This window comes from Lycorma delicatula, chromosome 10 (genome assembly GCF_047948215.1).
Source record: "Lycorma delicatula isolate Av1 chromosome 10, ASM4794821v1, whole genome shotgun sequence".
Classification (NCBI taxonomy): domain Eukaryota; kingdom Metazoa; phylum Arthropoda; class Insecta; order Hemiptera; family Fulgoridae; genus Lycorma; species Lycorma delicatula.
In genome coordinates, this window is record NC_134464.1 from 75324005 (window position 1) to 75346008 (window position 22004).

Here is a 22004-nt window from a genome sequence, read left to right on the forward strand (position 1 = left end):
AACCTACCATTCATTTGATTAAAAAATAAATTGTTCAGGTGATAACATAATTTGTCTTTTTTTTCCTGTATTTCAATTAATCCTTATCCTTTGGTGTTCTCCCTAACAAAAAGAGCATTAAAATGTATATAAAAATCGCTGAAAAATTTAGGAACATAATTTTTTCCTAATTCTTAATCGTAAAAGAAATTAACTTAAAACACGAGATAAATATTAAAAATTAAAAAACACGACTGCCAAAGAAAACATTGCTCTTTAATATAGGATAATTAAAGAACGTGCGGGTGACAATTTTGTATGTGTTATTTGTATAAAGTATAATATTGTTTTTTCAAATTTATTTAAACATAAATACACACACATACACATTTATAATGGAAGCCTATTAGCCTATGACAATCCCGGTAACGTAAGGATTCCAACGCAGGGTCATACATCTAAATCGGTTCAGCCGTTCAGCTCCACGGTGGAACAAACAATATATATTATATGTAAATAATAATACTAAAATCAAACGCAAAACACAGTAATAGAAAAATCTAATAAACTAACAAAAGTCAACTTTCGCAGGATAGCCGCATCATCAGTTCATATATAATTTTATAATTACATAAAAAAAGAAACAAAAACTTAAAGAAGACGTAAAACCTAGCAACCACAAAACTGGAATATCACTATCAGTATATTAGGGATTTAAATTTCAGAAAAAAAAAATATATATATGTATAGCCTATGACATTACCGGTAAGATTCCAGCTTGGGATTTTATATCTAATCGGTTCAGCCGTTGAGCTGCTACAGTGGAACAAACATACATACATCCTAAATATATTACACTCCTTTTTGGGCAGTTGTGTAATTAGTCGTCATTTCTCATTTGTATTAGTAAAAGAAATTTTAATCAAAGTTCAACAAACTGATACATGGGGGTATTTGAATTAATCTATTTTTAGCTTTAATTATTATTCTTTGATAATTTTATAGAATAAAAATGTTAAAGAAGAACACAACATGTAAATCATTAATTAGTCTGTGTTACTGTAATAAATTATTCTAGAATGTGTGTGTGTTATTGTAATACTTAAATGAAGTGTAAGTTTTCTACACGTCTGTAAATTTGTTACCGAGTAATTGCATCAATTTTTTTTTAACTCTTATTTTGCAGTTTAATTTTATGTAATGTTTGTTTGTTTATCAATTTTTCTTTAAATCGTCCATCCAACAAACAAATTCATTTTATGATGATAATATTATTCTGTAAAAGTGACGTCAATAAAAAAAAATCAGTTATCATACTCGTAATTAGGTCAAGAAATTGTTGTTGTTTTTTATTGTTAATAAACTATTACTGTTATTATTACTTTACTAAACTTAAATAAATGTAACCAATGAAAATTTAATGGGTGTTATTTAATGTATTTGTGCCTATCTTTGCGAGATATTTCTCGTATATGATAAATATTTTCTTACAGTTCAAATAAAAACTTTTGAGTAAAATAAATTTCAAATCTTTCTTCCTCAACATTATCAATAATGAAGATTATTAATGGATATGTAAAATCAGTTCCTATTTACCTTTTCTAAATTTAATCATTATATTTAAAGAGTTTTACTAAATCCGCTCGTTGAAATATCGGGTAAAACAGTAGGAAGATTTTTTTTTAAATTGATATATTAAATAATTTTCCTGTCAATTCATTTTTAATAATTTAAGACCATTTTTTACGTTAACTATTCCTGTAAGAAGGTAAATTGTTTTGGTTTGTATGTGTGTTATACAGTAGATGGTTACTTCTTATGGTTTTTTTTTTAACCAATAAACCGGACTAAAAAATAATTGTTTAAAATCATAAAGCTGTGCGGGCATTTTTTTCACCTATCATTTTAATAAAATTCCGCATCGAATAAAAACAGGAAATTCATGTCTGGGAATTCTGAGAAGTATGGAAAAAATGAAATAATATTACAAAAATGTTTAAAAACCTGCTTTATACTTTTTAATCATACTTCAATCAAATTATTATCATACATTGCATGAGTTTTATTAACCGCCAGGAACTCTGTGAATGATACGGAGTCGAGTGAATCGTCAGGTTCTGTGTCTCGACAAACTGCCCGCCAAAAATCATTTATATATATATATATATATATATGAGGACGAAATTTTATCAAATTCGAAACCACAAAAACTCCCGTACCAAGTTTTTTTATCATTCATTTTTTTTTGTTTTTTTTTTGTTATACAGTTATCGGATTTGTCATCTGCGACCCCCAAAAACCCCATTTTACAATTTTGTTTACACTCGCACCCTTAATTTACTCCCGTACGTGGGGATGTTTGCAAAAGTAATGGTTGAATATTGTATTGTCACCTAACCTTAGTAACCGTGTAAAATTTCATCAATTGGCAATGTCAGGAAGTATGTTAAATTATTAAGGATGCAAGATTTGAGGACAAACATGAAAAAAAACCATTGTAAAGAAAAGTAAGTAAAAAAAAAAAAAACATTTGCTGTAGATTAATGCGATTTGAATGTTGATTATATTTTTTATACGAAAAGGGCAACGTTAGGACCACGACCACGCAAATATCGCTACTTTTCTCTTATACCAAGCGTTTCTTATTTTTTCGGCATGTCTTCAAATCAAAGCTAAAAAAAATTTATCGGAATAATAACAAATTTACGTACATGTAAAAAATCTACACTCTAAGTATTACAATAATAAATAATACACGTTCAGTAGAATAATTTACAATAACAAACTAATTAATGATTACCTGTTATTTTGTCTTCTTTAACATTTGTTTTTTTTTTATTTTTGTTCATCTGTCCTTTTCTGCCACAAGAACTTTTATATTGTAAATTATTCTTCAGAAATTACCTCTACCGTAACAGTCCTCTTCTTTCAAGACTGTTCTTTTGAGGTCATCTCCGATTGATTTGCTTTCCATGTTCCACAGCTTTTCAAATATTTATTTATTTGTATATTTGGGTCCACCCTGATCATACGTCCCAAGAAATTTAAGCTTTTTTCCTTGTTGTTTCTAAACCTTCTTGATTTTGTTAGAATTCCTTATTAGATTTCAGTCTGTCTCCTTACTGTGTTACCTTTGGACAATGGATTTTCCTTAGTAAGCTTCTTTCCGATCTTGAGTAATTTTCCTAAGGTTGGTTATGTATAATTCTTCATTGCCATATAAGATTACTACTAGTCTTGGTTCAGTTATATGTCTTGATTTCGCGATCTTGGAGAGCTTCTTGTTATGTAAATGTATTTGGTGGTAAATCTAAGCTTCTTCAGTTTTAATATTATATTTTCAATTGATCCTATATCTATTCCTGTTCTGCTTATATTCTCTCCTAGGTACTTAAAGTGATGGGAGACATTTATCTTTCAGTACTTACTCCCTAATATCTTGTGTGAATGATGTGATGTTCGGATGATTTCCGTATTCGTTTGCTTTTTATCCTTCGGAACCACCAAACATCCAACCACCAAAGAACACTGGTATCCACACTCTAGTGTTCAAATCCGTATAAAAGTAACTGCCTTTACTAGGATTTGAACCTTAGAACTCTCTCGACTTCGAAATCAGCTGATTTGCGATGAAGAGATCAGCACCAGACCAACCCGATGGGTTATGATTTCCTGACGCTTATAAAGCACCATTCACAGTTGTTTTTTTTTTCTGATGTTAATACAGATCTAAATAGAATTAACATATTTCGGTTGGCGTGACAAATTTGAAACCCAAAAATTTGGCTCGGGAAGCATACACTGTGGGAACCACTTCACTACTCATTTTTTCCTTAGTAAACCTGCCGTGGTGTGCGTATTATCCTGAAAATGGTAATCCCTGGACAATCTCTAGTTAGAGTCGTCTATAACCTTTTTCATTAAAGCATTTAAGTTTCATTTTTTCTTAATGATAGACGTGAAAGTACTTTTCCGACATTCAAAGTACTTTTACGCGTATCGTTAAGAAAATTGACTGGGATGACTTAGCGCTAAAAAGATAATACATGTTCCTGAGAGTCTTAGCCTTTTTACGGTAGTAATCTGTTAATCTTTTCACTGAATTTCTTTTGTTATTTTTATCAAGAATAGATTAATTTTATCACAGAGAGAAGCTTTTTCATGGGAATGTAGAAATTGAAATTTTGTAGTGTATGAAAAATACCATGCCTGATCGGGATTCTAACTCTGGATCCCCAGATGAAAGGCAGAGATGCTAGCACTTCGCCACGGAGATCAGTTTTGCAAAATTTTATTATTTTGCGAGAAATTATAATAATTCCTCTTTCTCTTTTCTATGAAAATACGAAATTAATATAAATAATAAATATGTTCCTTTAAATTTTTGACATTGAAGTCGGATTAAAGGTGGTTAATAAGTTGTTTAAATCACATATTTTAATTTTTAAATCGAGAAGAAGATATATATGCGCGCGCGTTAAATTTCACTTGGTGTTCTTTGTAAGAAAATATACGAAAGCTTAAATAAATAGTTAAAGCTACTGGAATTCCATGTTGATGTTTTTACTTCTTTAGAAATTCGTTTTCAACTGTATTACAAAAATGCCGAAGAGTTTATTTTCGCTTGGAATTTCTTGGATGTTTCTTTAACTTTCCAAGTTTTTATTTTAGTATATTATGAAATATTAATAAAACAATTTTGTAAATATTTTATTGAAGTGGAAATTTTTGTTCTTCTTTTCCTCTTTTTTTTTTGAATTGGCAAGCGAATAATGAAACGGTAGGGTTATAAAATTTCATTCTTAAACTCGTATGAGTCATAGAAGGTTTAACACAGATAAAAATAAATTCATTCCAGTAATTGCATTAGCAAACAAAAATATACGATTAACCGCATAGCACTAATAATAATTAAGTATTAAAATATAATTTTTTATTGCGTCTTCATTCCGTTTCCTCATTTCCTTACCCCCTCTACATCTCGCCTAAAAATTCCACATCTGACTCGTACTGAATTTATTTAGACTTATGCGTGCCTATACAGTATCTGCGTAGGAAGGATTTTGTGTTACGTGTTGTATTTTATTTCTTAGTTTTTAACTCATCTTTTAAGTCTTTTTATTTATTTTAGGTTTTAAATAGAATACGGTGACGTGACAACCATTCCAAGTGTTTTGACCTTTTTTTTTGTTTTATTTTTTAAAATAGTTTTATGAAGTGATATTTCACAAAGAGTTTATTTTCTCATTCTAGATAATTTTAAATTCGGTAGTATTGCGTTTTCCGTCCATTTCGTTTTAAATCTATGTTTAATTTTATTTGTTTTTTGATTTATTTTTGTTATTTATTGTCCTTTTTAATTTAGTTGTTGTGTTTGTCGTCATACGTATTTCATTATAATTTTTTGTTTCTATGTAAGTTGGCTGATCTGTTAGTAATGCAAACAGTTTCCAGTTTTGTTCACAGTTTTTATCGTTCATTCTTATTTACTTCATTGAAAATTCTTCTGGTAATTCGTTGTAATTCTTATAAGAGAAAAAAAAGTTATTATTCAGGATAAATCGAGAAATAAGAGAATGTCGATGAAGATAAAGAAAAATGTTTTATATTAAAAAAATACATTGCTCTGAAAAGTTTTTATGTTACGGCTTCCAAAATGTTTGCCCATATTTTAGAGTAAAACTTCAATCATGCATCCTAATTTTTGCAACTTATGTTAATTTTATGAATTAATAGGAAATTCGTGGTAAATAATCGAAAGTATATAATTTTAATATTTTATGAATAATAATTCTAAAACTCCCTCTCCCAAAAAAAAAACCAAATTACTTCTACTAAATGAAGCAGTCTTAAATTTCTATTATTCACTATATTTGAAATAAAAGCACGAGTGTATGTGGACTTACAGCTTGCACAATATTAATTTTACTTTCCTTCTTGCAGCAATCAAAAAAATGGGGTATGGATTTTTTTGCACTTTTCGATATTTAATGATTCAGGGATCCCGAAAAACAAAAAAGAAGTAGGAGTAATGTTCGTACGTATGTGTGTGTAGTGAATTGGCTTGTTTGAAGCGTAATAACTTTTCTTTGGATGAACCGATTTTCCTGAAATTTGGCACAGATACTTGTGTTTAGGGAGCAATTTGTTGGTAAACCTTTTGGGTCAGTATCTCTAAGGGTGTAGTAGATGGTATATTTAGAATGATTTTTTTTTTTTTGATTTTGCAATCTTAACTCAACTTTATATATAGGTCAGTACATGCTTATCATTTTAAAAAAAAGCATTTTGCCCCTCAATTCTTCCCCTTCCTCAAAAATCGAGAAAAGTGATCTTTTTATTTATTGCGTATTTTTTAACAGAGTTTTTTTTGTCTTCCTGAGCATAGTAGTAGTCCAAGTGGTTACCCCCCTCACTTTACTTTTGGAGCAATATTGGAAGTAGTAAAAAGATATTTTTGGAGCGAAAAGGGTAAAAAAATAATTTTTTTTAACATTTTTCATGTATCATTTTTCTACTGTATAAAAATAAATTACCAGTGCCAGGAAAGCATAACAACTTTGTTGTCAGATTTTTTGAATTATAAAGACTTTTTGAGAAATAAAAATTACATTATAAATAAAAAAGTTGGTTAACCATTATTTTGTTAATATTACTCAGTTTGCATTTTTCGGAACAACTGTTTTTTTTTCCTCCCAGATCTAAGAGATCTAGATGTTCACGTTAGTTAACCTAATGATACATAATAGATTTCCCTGCGTGTAGATTAAACACTATTAACAGGTGGGAAATTTTCGTTTTACCGTTAGTAGTAATAAACTGATCTAATTACTGTACAAAAATTACTATTCAATATTTCACTTATTTCGTGAAACCATCCATGAAACCAATATAACCTTCAAAGTGAAATACTTCCACAAAAGGATGGAATTCTGTAATATAAAGAATTTGTTTTGAAGCATATTCTTTCATTTTTCTAGCTTAATAATACCAACTTGAAGCACGTCTAATCGGATCGCCCAATAAATCATCGTAATTATGTTTGCTGGTCTGATTATTAGAGTCATCGGCCGTCCTTATGTTAGGCGGTACGTTGGGGTATTTTGGTACTCAGAATGCAAAGGAACAGGTGAATGGCTATCGCGTTTATGTGATTCGATGCCTCGTATCTGTTCGTTCTATGCAGTTGCCAAAGATATTGTATTTTCTTCAAATCAGATACCTGAACCGCTTCAATTTGTCGATTGAAAACTTAGTTGATCTTATTGGGATGAAATTTTACTAGAAAAAAATATTTAACTTTGTGTTAAACTTTGTCACGAAAAACAAGTTTTTCTTAAGAAAAACTGTTTTCTTATTGAGGTTATTATGTAAATTATTTGGTTATTTCATTGTAAATTGGGCTTTAGTGTAATAGAAAACTAAGAATGAGTAGAGATAAAAAAGACGTAAAAGTAAATATTCACTTGGAGTGGCAAAGGTTGTGTTGAATTATGATAAAAAGTAAAAACTTTGTTTTTTTATCACCAAAAAAATAAAGAGTTTCTGTCTGTGTGTGTGGTTCAACAATTTCATCTGTGAAGCGTAAAGATAATTTAAAAAAACTAAAATAGTTTCAGTATTGAATTAAACGCAAAGGTCATTAAAAAAAAAAAAATTGTATTTAGAGCGATTTAAAGACAAATTTTATCGTCATATGTTTGAATAAAATAAACTAATATTATTATTATCGTGGATTTATTTTTACCAACTTTATTTACATTTTCTTGTTTTCTCTATTAACAGTCGTTTAATGTCTTATTCAAAAAACGTTAAGTAAATTACTCTTTGGACTTTTATATTTACATATCCTATTAGCTGACGTCTTGATAAATTCCATTGTACGTCAGATAGTTTTACAATAGTGACGTCCAAAATTCATTCTGTTTAAAAAAAAATTCTTAAATCCTGTAGATTTGCATTATATAACTTTAACAGACATTTAAATAAACTAATGCCAAAAGAGTAGTTAGTACTTTTAAATTAAAGATTGAAGTTTTTTTTTAATTAACGGCTGACTGGAATTCTTACTATTCGAGAAAAAACATTTTTATTTAAACTAGTTCTACAGTATAATATTTCATCCTGAGGGGAAAAATCTCATTATAGACATATCAAAATATTTTGTACAGTAGGCCTACATTATTATCTGGCCTACATTATTATGCTCTGAATTTCTTGGATATGTTCACAGTTAGAAGGAACGGTATTTTTAGCGATTTTGATGGCTTCGTTTCTCGTCAACCCCTTGGAATAACAAATTAAATTTTATATGGTTTTAAAGTACATAAAAGTTCTTACCGCTCTAAAAGTTTAAAATTTTTGCCACCACGTGTGGTTTTTGGGTTCCAAATATGAGTTTTTCAAAATCTTACGATTTGGCGGCCATTTTTTAATGAAGCACACTTTGTAACAGTCCAGGTTTTTTTTAATAAGTACTTCTATAGTATCTAAGAGTTAAAAAGTAAAAAACAGGCTTGTTACCTTAGCCCTTCATTATTTATTTTGGGCCCAAAATTTGAAAAAAAAAAAAAAAAATTGTAAATGTAATTTCAGTAAACATTACAGGATTCGTTTATGTAATAAAATGAATTTTGAGTACACTTAATTTGAAGTTCTGTCTTTACTTTTTCCAAAAAGCCCTTTTTGACCTCTGTTTGATGTAAAATAAGAATACTACAGCTCATTGAAAAAGTGACGAAAATGACTGTTTACCTGTTGACGAGAAAAAATTTTTTTTTTTAAATACGAGAAAAAAATTTTTTTTTTAAATATAAAGAAATATATTTTGGCCACTACAAGGTGGGTAGTTAGTTATCATATACCAAATATCATCAAAATCAAAAATAGTGATCCACTGATCATTTGTTTAAATTGGAATACCCCTAATGAATTAAATTCTTAAATTCTTCCCTGGGATAACATAAATGTATCCCGCCGCAAATTTGAAAGGGGTTGGTTCTGCCAACAATGCCAGAATAGCAGACAAACTTTCGCATTATATATATACATATATATATAAATAAAAGGGGATTGCATTGTAATTGGAACGAAATGTCTGATATTACCCGACAAAAATGGTCAGACATTTTGAAATACTGTGAATAAAAATATAAAAAACTGAAGAAATTCTCTCTCAGTGTGTGTGTGCAAACATCTAGTTTAGTATGGTGGGTCGTGTACATGGGACATTGAGCTGTTAAATTTTATGTAAATGTAGAAGGCGGGTAATTAATCTTTAATGCTATCACGAGATAGCTATAGTTTAGTAAAACTTTCATCGACGAATTTTTCAGGATTTAAAAAAAATACGAATTAGTAGAATCGTTTGAAAAACTTCCCCTGCCAAATAAAATCCAGTTATCAATGAAAAGCCTAGTAAGACTTTCCCAAAGGAATATTATTATTATTACTGTTCTTTCAGTTAACTCAGCGTAAGTTATAAATAATAACTTTGTTCGAAATTAATTAATTTGATGATAGCTTATGCCGTTAATCCGTAATGATTATTTCAAAATTTTAATTTTCGTTTATTTTTGTAATTTTTTAACAATCCTTATCCGAAATCAGAATCCGGTGAAAAGTGTTAACGAACTATTTGTTCGTTGAAAATTATGTTTGGTTATAGGAAAAAACTATAGAAATAAAGGAAAAGTGGAAGTGTCTTCCGCGTAATTCACTACGCTTGGATCTCTTTTTCTGTTTAGCTCCCGGAACCACCGTAGTCTTGTGCAGTCACAGGTCGACAATTCCTGGAACGTATGATGAATTGAAACCCAAACCACCAAAGAACACTGGATCTACGATCTAGGAGAAAGCAACGGCTTAGCTTTAAAGATCGTAAGGTTGAAGAGCGGAATTTCTTGTTGGACAAATAAAAGCCCTAATGTGTAACAGGTCATCAGATTATTCAGCTGAAACTTCATTGAACATTAACAGAATTTCAGATGCGATTTTAGCCAAATCTACCCTTTAGGTTGTATTAATTGTAAAACGAAATATTTTTACAGTCCCAAGAAAAAATTAATAAAAATATACTCAAATAACAATTAGATATATCTCAAAGTTGATTTTACGCTTTGTAATATTATAACGCTTTTAGCTATTTCAAAATTGAAATGAAGCCGGCTAAAAATATATGAATTAAAATGTAATAATGCAATATGAAATAAAAATTTAAAGATATTTTTATAAAAAAATTAATAAATGTGCAATATATACATATACAATATATGTTCAACTTACAATTTCTTTTCAGGATTAAACGTTTTTGGTTATACATTTGTGTGTATCATATTTTTGTATCATAAACAAAAATGTATAATTAAGAACAGTCTTTACTCAACGAGTCATTCACACTAATATATTAAAGTTGAAGTCCGCTGCTTTTTATTACAGTCTTCACGAATTGGCGGAGTCGTACTTGTAACGATACGTATGGCTTCCATGATATATTGATAGTGTTTCCTAAGACTTAAAAATCAATCGTGGATCTGTTTGTAGCTTTAAATTATATTCATTTTTGATATAGCCTATTTCTTTTAATACATTTTATTTATTTTTGAAGTAATCGTAATTGTTGTATTTAAAGGTTATTAAGTTTGGTCAAACGTTGGTTTAATTAAAATGCATGGAATTAGTATATGCAGTGGAAGTTAATTTTTTTAATTAGCATCCCCGAAGTTTTTTCAGAATAAGCGTGAGTGTTTTTACAAAACTATGACTACCGATTTTAATTCTTGATGCTGTACTACTCTACTACTACTACTACTACAAGCATACAGTCGATTTACTGTTTATATTCCATTTTTCCACTCCAATTAATAATAGGAGGTCAAAATAGATTTGTTTGTGAACGCGTGTTATTTACTTGGTGTTACGGTATGTGGTTGTAATGGAATGACAAAAAAAATGCAACTGTTCCAATAACAAACGCACCATTAGTATAGTAGCCTGAAGCTGTGGCTAGACGCTGTTGATGTGTGTGTACGTATTATTAAAACAAAACGTAGTAGATGAAGAACTAGGGCACACAATTACTACTACATGCCGTGTTAAAGTGATATATAACCTGATTTTGAGCCATAGCGGCTAATAGGATGTGGATGTGGCGCTACGGGTTAGGTCGATTTAGGGTGGGGATGTAAGATTTTATACTGGCAGGAACATACATGTGGTTAACGGCGGGTGGGCAGCAGGCAATCTCGTACCTATGCTTTTGGGACCACTGCAGTGACGGTACCCGTCACCCTCTCTCCTACGCCCAAACTGTGCGTCCTTGCGTTGTTAAGTAAATACGTTGGCGTTTACGTTATAAGTTGTCCTGGCGACTTGTTTAATTTTTTTTTTTATTGTGTAAAGGAAAATTTATTTCTTACTTAAATAAAACATACAGATTTTATTTGCTTAATGTATTTTTTTAATCTTTTTAAGATTTAAAATAATCTTCTTCACTGATTTAATAATCATTTCCTAGTCTTCCCACAGGTTGATAAGCTAAAGTAGCTAGATCCTCCATGTCATCCTAGAGTTGTTTGTCCTACTCAAGTTGTTGCACCACTTAGTCTATCTTGTTTTATAATATCCCTATCCCTATCCCTATCCCTTCGTGTGCAACTATATATACACTACAAAAAACCTCATACCTGCCACCTCTATCCAGTTTTTTGGCGTTTACCCACAATGAGCTACCATAACCATATCTACCAGTGGGGATGAATAAAATACAGTAGTGTAAATCTTCCATTACTTCCATTATTCGGGGGGAAAAAATAAATTAACCTTGGTACAAAATGGAACTAAAAAAATAATTATTCTAAATTAAAATTTAATTATCCAGTACAGTACATTTTTTTGATTGAAATTTAATAGATATTTATATAACTGCCCAGATATTTACTTACTAAAATGTCACTCACTTTTACTAAAAATTTTATTTTACTAAAGTTGTTCGGAAGGTCCAGAGATACAGGCACAGGCCCGGTCCAGTCACGATGCTCTATAGTTTCTATAGAGCATAGTTTCTATCATTTGTTGGGATTATAGCCTGGTGATCTGTGCATGTACAATTACACCTGGCATTTCTCATTACATCTCACCCATTCATTACATATTTCAGTTTTTTCATTACATGAAGCAAATATTTAATTGATATAATTACCAAACAAAAGCGCTCACGAACTTTTATTTTATTTTACTTTTATTTTATTTTTAACAAATAAAAAATTAAAATTTATTTATTTACATAATAACAACATGCCCTCTTACAGTTACTAATGTGTGAAAAATGCCATGTTTGATCGGGATTTGAACCTGAGACCTTCAGAGTTGAAGTGGTACTTCCACCACAATGTATATTGACAAATAAATAAATAATTCACTGGAATAATTATAAAAATTTAGTAAATTTTCATCAGTCGTTTTTTTAGTTTAAGTATTCTTATTAAAAAGGACCAAGTACTGTTATTTTTAACTAACGTATGATGTCTCAGTATGTTTACTGTTTGCTATATCTTATCAGTTTTTTGTTATATATGTGTACATTTGATCTATCTAAAAGTAGGCATTCATTCATGTGTGTGTGTGTTTTATGATAAAGATGGCGATGTTCAACTATACACACGTAATTTATTAGTCATAGTTGTTACTGATTTTTGATAGCTAATGTAATAACTGTAGTTGATATTTTTTCTTAGTGAAACTCTTATGGTATCGTAATGATTTAGCTTTTAACATGGGAAATTAAAATTTTTTTTTAATTTCTTTTGTTTGTGTTGTTGGTGTCAGTGTGTCCGTATGGTTTATGTATATTATATTATTTATATTATTCGATGGAGTTAAATAGAAAAAAACTACAGTTGCAGTTACAATATTTTTGTCTAGCATGTCTAAATAGAACACCAAAACGTCAGTATAATAATTTTATCTCTTAGTATAAAAGTATTAATATGTAGTAAATATAGATTAATCCACCATCTTAATATTTGACTTAGGCATGACTTATTAACGTATATTGTTTCATCTGCTTGTATTCCAGTTCCTTTATTTTTTCTCAGAAATTTTTAATCCAGTTTTAATTTTTTTATAAAATAATAAATGAAAAGAAATTTATAATCCATTATAAATTTGCATTATTTTTTTTTATTCCATCTATATAATGTACATAATTAATTGTAGTAATCATTAAAAAGTTTGGTTTCAGCATTTTTTTTAACAAAAATTGGCTTTAACAAAATTAGTGAAAAGTGGCTTTAACAAAAATTAGTTCTTGAAAAGAATCGTTGCCTGAGAAGGGCATTATACAACATCGTACATTATATTTAAGATTTTTATCTGAAATAGAAAAGAAAAGCTATAACACCACAAAATAAATCAATTATTTATTTATTTTGTGGTATAGTATTTTCTGTAGTAATTTAATAATAAACTCATCCCAAATACTTCTTGCCATATTGTTAGTATTGTTAATTTATACAATTCTTGGAAGACTTAATTATATCTAAAACATCTTTTTCTTGAGTGAATGTATATAAACATCAGTTATGTTCAACATTAAATGAATTATTTGAGCAAGTAATTAGTGCAACAAACTCCATGAAACAAACATTTTATTGTGATTTGGAAAATACAAATCTTAATATGATATTAAGAAATATATATGTTAATACATATTACATTAATCAATTATGAGAAATTTTTTTAAATATTGTCATTGGAGTTTGCATCAGTCAGAGATAATTATTCTTTCTTATTTTGTAAATTTAATTTTTGTTATTCCTGTGGTTTATTCCTGTGGTAGAGTTTTAAACAAAAAGTTGACAACTTGATGATTTTTCTTATATTCCAATTATTTTTGAGTACAAGAGAATTAATTAGATTCCAAAAAGCCTTAGCATTAACTTAATTTCCCAACATCATTAAATAAATGACGTAAATATCCGAGACCAAGTGCCCTGTGCCCTGTGAATAATTTCAGTTCATGAATTCAAGACATAATCATAATCGCTAACATGATAACATGATAATCATGTCAAAAGTCATGATTATGACTTTTTTGACAGTCATAATCATTAAAAAATTTACAGAATTTACAGAAATTGTCTTACACCTTTGATGGATTTTTTTATTCTTTTTGTCATAATCATTAACTGTCAAAAAATTTACAGAAATTGTCTTACCCCTTTGATGGATTTTATTCTTTTAAGCTCTTTTATAGTGAAGACTCACTTGGCATCACTTCTATCCGTTATGACTTAATTATTTGTTTGTATTTAAAGTTTGTTGTTTCATGCAATTTACTAGATGTGTAAAAAACAACTACTGTTCTATAATAAGTTTATATGAATCAGCATTAAAGTTGTTTACATTAATTAGGTAGGGTTTTAATTAGGGTTTTAATTTTTATACAGTGGTACAGTAAAACCACTTTGGTGTTAAGGTTTGCTTGTTATTAATTCATTTTTTCTACAAAAACATTTCTAATAATTTTTAACCTAATGTCATCAGTGTTAAAATTATTTATTTATTCTTAATATCTGGCAAAGAAAATACAGTGCTAGATTAATTGAAGATTATTTTTATACTAGGTTACCTTTTTTTTTGTTCACATGTAACCACGTTTACCCCTCCACATTAGTGACAAAAGTTTCGTTTTGTCACTCTTTTTTTTCTTCTAACTCGTTAAGTTATTTAAAGACAGATAGGTTAATCTTTATCATTCAACCTTGATTATATGTTCATTTTTTCATGTCTGAAGAAGTGGTGGTGCGATAACAAACAGGTACTGATATCAACAGGTATTGATATTAAAGACTATGGATTATTCAAATCCAATCCAAGAACTACAAGAACAGTATGTAGTAATTGCATCAACTTGTTCCCTCTCTCTTTGTCCATCTTGCATCCAAGTCACCTTCTTATAGAATATAATCTTTTATTGGTTATTTGTTATTGATCATAACATGTAATAAATTTTTTTTTTATGTTCTATATTTTATACTGTTTTTTATTAATCACATTAATCACAAATGAATTTTTTAATTATTTTGTTTTTATTGAAATGCTTTTCTGTGAGTTAATATAATGGTAGAACATTGCTCATTGGTCAAATTTCAACAATCAACCAATAATTCATTCACTGGGTGTCAAATAATAAAATAAAAATTGCTATTAAATTAAATTGCTAGTAAATAATAAAATAAAAATTGCTATTAAATTAAATTGCTATTTTTAATTTTAGATTAAATTTTCTTAGGTTAACACACAACTTTGTTTACATGATCATTGTACAGTGAACAGCTAGCTAATTCAGCTATTTACAAGGTACTATTTTAAAGATGATTGCCCATCAGATTGATTCACTTACTCATATTTGTTCTGGAAATAATATATGCTGTTTATATGTTTTAACACTTCAAAAATAGAATAGCTGTAAATTTTTGTTTATTTTTTTCTTCTTAAGTTAACGATACTATTTTTAAATAAGTAATGAAGAATACATATAAGCTGGAGAATGAATACAACCTCTTTTGTTTTACAGTGGTTTTTTAACTTTATTATACATTATAAATATATGCAACTATGTGTGTATGTAGTGATGTCAGTACTCTTGACTGGAGTTAGTGTGTATGTGTATGTATATATTGGCTCAGGTTCTGAGTTCTCTATATAGGTTTCGCTATCTCCTTCCTTTTGGGAATCTTATATATCTATCAGTATAACTCTGACTACTGTCTTGTCTACAATCGTATTTGTTGCGGTAATTTTACTGTACGAAACATTTACTTTATCTTCCTTTGTTCTAGTTTTAAATTATTTGAGTTTCATTTAGGAAGTAATATTTCCTTTTAAGTTGTTATACATAGAAACAAAAAAATTTATATTTGGTGCGCAAAAGTAATCGCGTCGCGTATTATGAGGAATTCAGTTTGATTTGTATGTGTCGTCATTAAATAATGTCATACTGTTATTTAATTTGTAGGGTGGTTATTTCTTTCTTAAATTTTTTTTTGGCAACCTCTACCAAAGTAAAGTGTTTTTTGTCACGGTCATTGTTACTTTATTGCTACTTTGAATTTAAACTATTACTATTAAATAGTTAGTCATTTATTTTATCCTTGTTTACGTTTCTTTAGTTTCTTTTTCATCATCAGTTCTTTCCTAGTACTCGCATAAGCAGCATCTCTTAATTCTGTTCTGTTAAAATCGGTTTTTTTATTTTGTTTTTTTTTTTTATAGTGTTTTTTGACTAGATTAAATCAGTGTACTAATTTTTTTGTGAGTAGTGATTCAGTGAAGTGATGATATTTAATTTTGTTTATTTTCTGCCTTATATATACTGCTTCATTCAAATCAAAATAATTACATTATTTTACTATAAGTAAATTTTAAGTAATATTTTAATTTTTAAGATTAAATTGGTCATTCAACCAAAAAAGGTTTAAGCTTTAATTCAGAATGAATACTGTTATTTTATGGAAAACCTTAGTCCAAATACTCAAAATATAAATATTAAAAAAGAATGGTCACATTCAAGGAATTCAAAATTAATTAAATTCGTTGTTTTATTGTGGAATTTTTCATTTTCACTACCCCTTGCAAGCCTGGCATGAGAAAACTATGATATAGAATACATGAATTGTATTGCTGAATTGTAAATGCTGATGCTGCTCTTATCTATATGGTCAGGAGCTTTTGATCTTATACACCTAAACCTTTTCTTTCTTTTTCCTGTTTAGCCTCCAGTAATTACCAATAGATTAATGAGGATGATATGTATAAGTGTAAATTAAGTGTAGTCTTGTACAGACCATTCCTGAGATGTGTGCTTAATTGAAACCCAGCCACCAAAGAACACCGCTATCCTGTATTCAAAAATAACTGACACTTGACACTGGAACTCTGACTCTGACTTCCAAGCTGATTTGGGAAGATGCATTCCAAGCCAAGCTAGTGGGTTATACACCTAAACCTACCTAAATTCAGATTAACCCTTTTACAGCAAGTGTAATCTAAACCTGTAGAAATGAATAAAACATCAATTATTTGTTATTTCATCAAACTCAAACTTAAACGGGGTAAATTAGGAAATGTTTCATTTAAATCTTAACACGAAATAATTTTGTTTTTCAGAACAATTCCCAGTGGCATATAAAAATTTTGTAGTTTTATAAATAAAAAATATATACTTATTAGAAAACACATACTTTGAGCATTTTCAGTATTCCAAATGGTCATTATTGCTTAAAATTTACTTGTTTACAACAGCTGCATTGAACATGTGTATCTTTTACATAATTTTTTTGTATTATGTGATTTTTTTTTATATTTAATGAAGCAGTATATTTATTGACATTAAAAAAGTGAACTCAAAACATTAGCATTCCTTTTTTGAAATAGAAGTAGCTATAAACTTTATGACATTCCTTTTTTTTATATAAATTTGTGACGTATATCATCAAAATGGCACCCATTATTGGTGGTGTAGCTGGTTCGTTAACATTAACACATAGTTTAAACAAGAAACCGTGTCAGTGGTCACGTTACCAAGCACAAATCACACAACAATATTATAGACCTTTTGGTGAGGTTAACAATAATCATCATTACAATTATAACAACCATAGTAATAATTATAATAACAATTGTACTGTTGAATTTACAAGTAATGCCACTGCTACTTCTAATGTTAATCATGTGAATATATTATGTAATTCTGTAAATGGTGGTACGCCACAACGGAGTTCATCTCCTCATGCTTTTCTGCAGTCTTTTCTTCGAAAATTGAAGCATTCATTTCGTGAGTTTTTTATACAATATATTTTCTCATTAATACGTATGTATATATTCATTTTGCCAGTTTTAATAAGAAGTTATATGATTTCATAGATATGTAAAGATTTAATTCCGTAGGTACTGTTATACAGCAAATGTTTACAGCTTTTATTATTTAATGACCTTCTTTTATTAATTAAGTAAATTAAAATAAAAGGCGTAGCAGATGGGAGGTGTTTAAATTTATAGACAGTATATTATAATAATAATAATAATAATTTGTTATAATAATTTACACAAGAATAATCACAATTAAAAACTTTTTTTTAAAACTTTCTTGATACCATGGTAACCAAATGGTACCCTATATTTTAGTCTTTATCTTAAAATATTTCTAGTTTAAATTCGAAAATTAAGTAATTGTTGTTTCAAGATAATCACATCCACATCATTTAATGTATGTACAACTATTATATTAATTTTTTTTTTGTTTTTGAAGTTTTAAAATTACTCAATTTTAAGATATAAATATATAATCATACAAATATTCAACTCTTCTACAGTAATTTTTTTATTGTGTAAATTGAGCTGTGAAATGAATGAGCCTCAATAAATACAAAGGATTTTTTTTATCGGCTGAGAAATTAAGGTTATAAATAAAAACGCAGTCAGTAGTAAAGTTTTTATTTCAAAATTCAAAACAATCAATATTTTTACGTCCTGCACAAAAAAATATTTATTTTTTATTAGAAACCCTTAAGAATCAATTTTAGATTAGATCAAATCACGTGTACACTAATTTACCATATAAAGTTTATTTTTTACTAAATAACACCATATAAAGTTTATTTAGTAAAAATTAATCTTAAATCTTAAAAAATGTGTTATACAGATTTTAATAATCGTGCATGCTGAAAAAACAAATTTATTTAGCTGAGGTGCTTTATTGTTTAATATATCTATTTAGTTCATTATATATTTTTTTCTCAAACATTTTCCAACGTGAAACTATACCTATCTTTGTCTCTTTCTACTAAGTGAAGGAAATGTACAAGTTTAAGATACTTTAAGAATTAGGGTATTAGAATTATTAGATTAAATGACCTTTTTGTAATTATTTGTTTTCTTGTGTTTTTGCAGCTATACAGATAATTTTCATTTTATTTTATTTTTTTATTAAGATGTATTTAAGAGTAAAATTTTGAAAATATTTTTAAAAATGTAATTTTCTTAATGAAGATAACAGAAGAAAATTGAAAATGATTTATACAAACATTCTAATATTTCATTGCAACAATGTCGTCGTCTAAAAGACCCAAAAAAGTAAGATACTTTTACTGTTATGTTTATTTCATCTAATGTAAAGTACTTTTGGTCTTATTTAAATAATAATAATAATAATAATAATAATAATAGTAATAATAAATCCACGGATGGGGATAAATATATAGTATAGTATACATATATACTAAGCACCTCCTATACTAGCATATGGACTTCTAATACATTAATGCATACATATTATATTTTGACATTACAAGTTACCAGTAATTATCCTCTGCCACCAAATGCATTATTTTCTATCAGATACTTTATTTTTTGTGGGTGGTACAAATTGTACAATACCACCATCTATTTGTACCAAACTATTGCCACAGTTTGTAGTACAAATCGACTAAGTTTGGTTAGTAAAGTACTGAGTCTGAAATAAAGTCACATCCTATATATTCTAGGTTTACGGAGTGCTTTTAGCCTTTTTCGGAGTCCTTTTAGCCTTCTTCATTATGTCTACAGTTTTGCACTTAATAACCCCACTACGATAATAAATCCTCCACTCTTGAATGTATTATCTTTTATCTCTTTCTAAATAATCACATTTCATAAAGTTTAGTTGTACTAATCTGCCTTATACATTTATCCTTTCTCACAAAGTAAGTACTGAATAATAATATTTCATTCATCAGTCAGTTATCTTGGTTGAAATGGTTAAAATGATGTATTTTTCAACAGGTGAAAATAAGTAATTATTTTAATACTAATGGCCCTGACTGTTATATATTTTATTTAATTCATCCGTATATTTTGTTGAATATTTTATTTAATTTGTCTGTATATTTAGGTCTAGGTTGACATGATGTTTGTGTTGGCCAATTATCAATGTTTATTTTGGTTAACATTCATAATTTTTTTATACACTTTATATAATAAATACTTTAATGTTTGGATTGCCGAATATTTTTAAAATTCTTTCTTTTGATTAGCTTGACCCAGCTATCAAAGCTTACCTTCGCCATCAAAGCTTAAATTGCAGCTTTGCATAATAGTTCAGTTCCTTTCCTATCTTTAACCATATTGTAATTAAATAAGCTGCAATTATTTCAAAAATGTTTATATTTCAAATTCAAAATTTAGATTCTTGAAAATTAATTCTATAATTATTTATTAAAATTTAATAGCAGTTATATATTATAAATCTATTAGTTATAATTTTCAGCAATCGGATTCTAGAAACCTATCTACAACCGCTCCTGAAGATAGTCGTAATTCAATATTACTTGTTAATCCAATTGAAACTACAGGTAATATAATGGACGTTAAATGATTTTTATTTAATTATTCTATTCATTAATTACCAAACTTGAAAATAGATATTATTTAGAAATTTTGTTTTATTATTTAATATTTTGCAATATACTTAAATCTTATTCTTAACAACTACATAGGTATTAAGTAGTTGGAATAACAAATACAAAAATAGACATATGCAAGGAATTCATTAAAAAATTTTAACCCTCAAATGTCAATTAAGTTGAACTAAAAAAACATGGGTTTTTGAAAGTGAGATGCCTATGGAACTAAAATTATAACGAGTTGAAAATGTATTTGCAGTGCCGCTGTTGCTTCAGTAAGTAAATATTTTAAAAAAAGGAAAATTTCCTGCCAAATTGCTACACTCGTCCAATCATTCTGGATAAAGTGATAAATTTAAAAGAGCAGAGTACTTACTAGCTTTAAATCTTTCAATAACCTTTTTAAACATGGAATTATAATGATGATAAAACTAAAACACCTTCATTAACAAAATTCAGATGCTTCATTTAAAAATCGTATATTTATACAACAAACAAAAAAAAAGCTGGCAAAGTATTCCACGACTAAAGACAACCAAAAAACAAAGATTTTTTCTACAAAATTGATATATATGCTAGGCTAAATTAAAAAATTGTAAATATTTCTTGATAGCTCTATATGCACATTATAAACTTTCAAAAAACATTTAAACCTAAGAGGTAGAAAAGAATTTAATGCTTTAACTTCTGTAAAATGTCTCTGAAGAAAATTGAATTATTAGTGCCCATATGTAGAAATTTTTGAGCCATATTTAATGAAAGTAATCCTGAAATAAAAAGCCAAAGCAATATGTCACATACGTATACACAGTTATGTACATCTAGTACTAGTTAGAACCTAAAAATGTAAAGAATTGCATTAAAAGTTACCCAATTTTTGACACAGTTACTATACTTTCCCCTTTAATAAACCTATTCTAGCTATCACGAGAAAAGTATAATTAAAAACACCAGATACTGAGTGTTATTTAGTTACAAATTCATATACATATTAATAAAATAGCAGCCTATGTTATATAGCTCAACTATTTTATACTTTGTAAACTAACTATTAAGTAAATTTGATTCATTTTTAATAGCAGATTAGATGTGAAAGTTAAATTAAGTTTAAAGAGAAATAAATTATAAGATAGATATTTATAACTGCAAGAATTTCCATAGAAATCAGCAAAATTTAACTAATCTACTTTTCCACAAAGTTTCATAAAGTGATTTTTAAGTTTTAATCAAAATTATTTGATAAATTCTTGTTAAAAGTATTTTAAGCAGGAATTTTTACAAATAACTAACATATTAATTTTAAATTAATCTTTTATTAAGATGTATCGTAGTTTAAATCTATTATTAAATTTGTTTAGGATTATATACTGAAAGGTGTAAATTTAAAATTTAGTTTATAAGCTGAACAAATTTTTATACTTTCTGTTGAAGTCTTTTCATAATCATAATTAACATTAAAAAATAAATCAAACCACATTATTTATTTTTTCTTTCTGTTACGCAAAAAAATAGAATAGTGCTCCTTCAGTCTAGTACATTTAAATTGTATTTTTTTTCCTTTTAAAAGTGAAATCACCTGGTATG

General features: G+C 28.0%; 1 protein-coding gene across 9 annotated transcripts in view; it reads left to right on the forward strand.

Moving 5' to 3' along the window:
- The window catches only part of LOC142331038 (glycogen synthase kinase-3 beta-like), a 183933-nt gene that overhangs the window by 99541 nt on the left and 62388 nt on the right, over positions 1-22004 (forward strand). Inside the window, exons 1-2 of one of the 9 annotated variants that reach the window (XM_075376645.1) lie at positions 19049-19113; positions 20285-20369. The exons of 4 other annotated variants lie outside the window; for them this stretch is intronic. In XM_075376645.1, the coding sequence (XP_075232760.1) occupies positions 19087-19113; positions 20285-20369 (112 nt within the window). In that variant the 5' untranslated portion in view covers positions 19049-19086. Of the gene's footprint in view, positions 1-12720; positions 12925-17397; positions 17600-17664; positions 17816-19048; positions 19114-20284; positions 20370-22004 lie in introns of those variants that run through there. 4 more of the 9 variants (XM_075376649.1, XM_075376644.1, XM_075376650.1 and 1 more) reach the window with 4 other exon arrangements.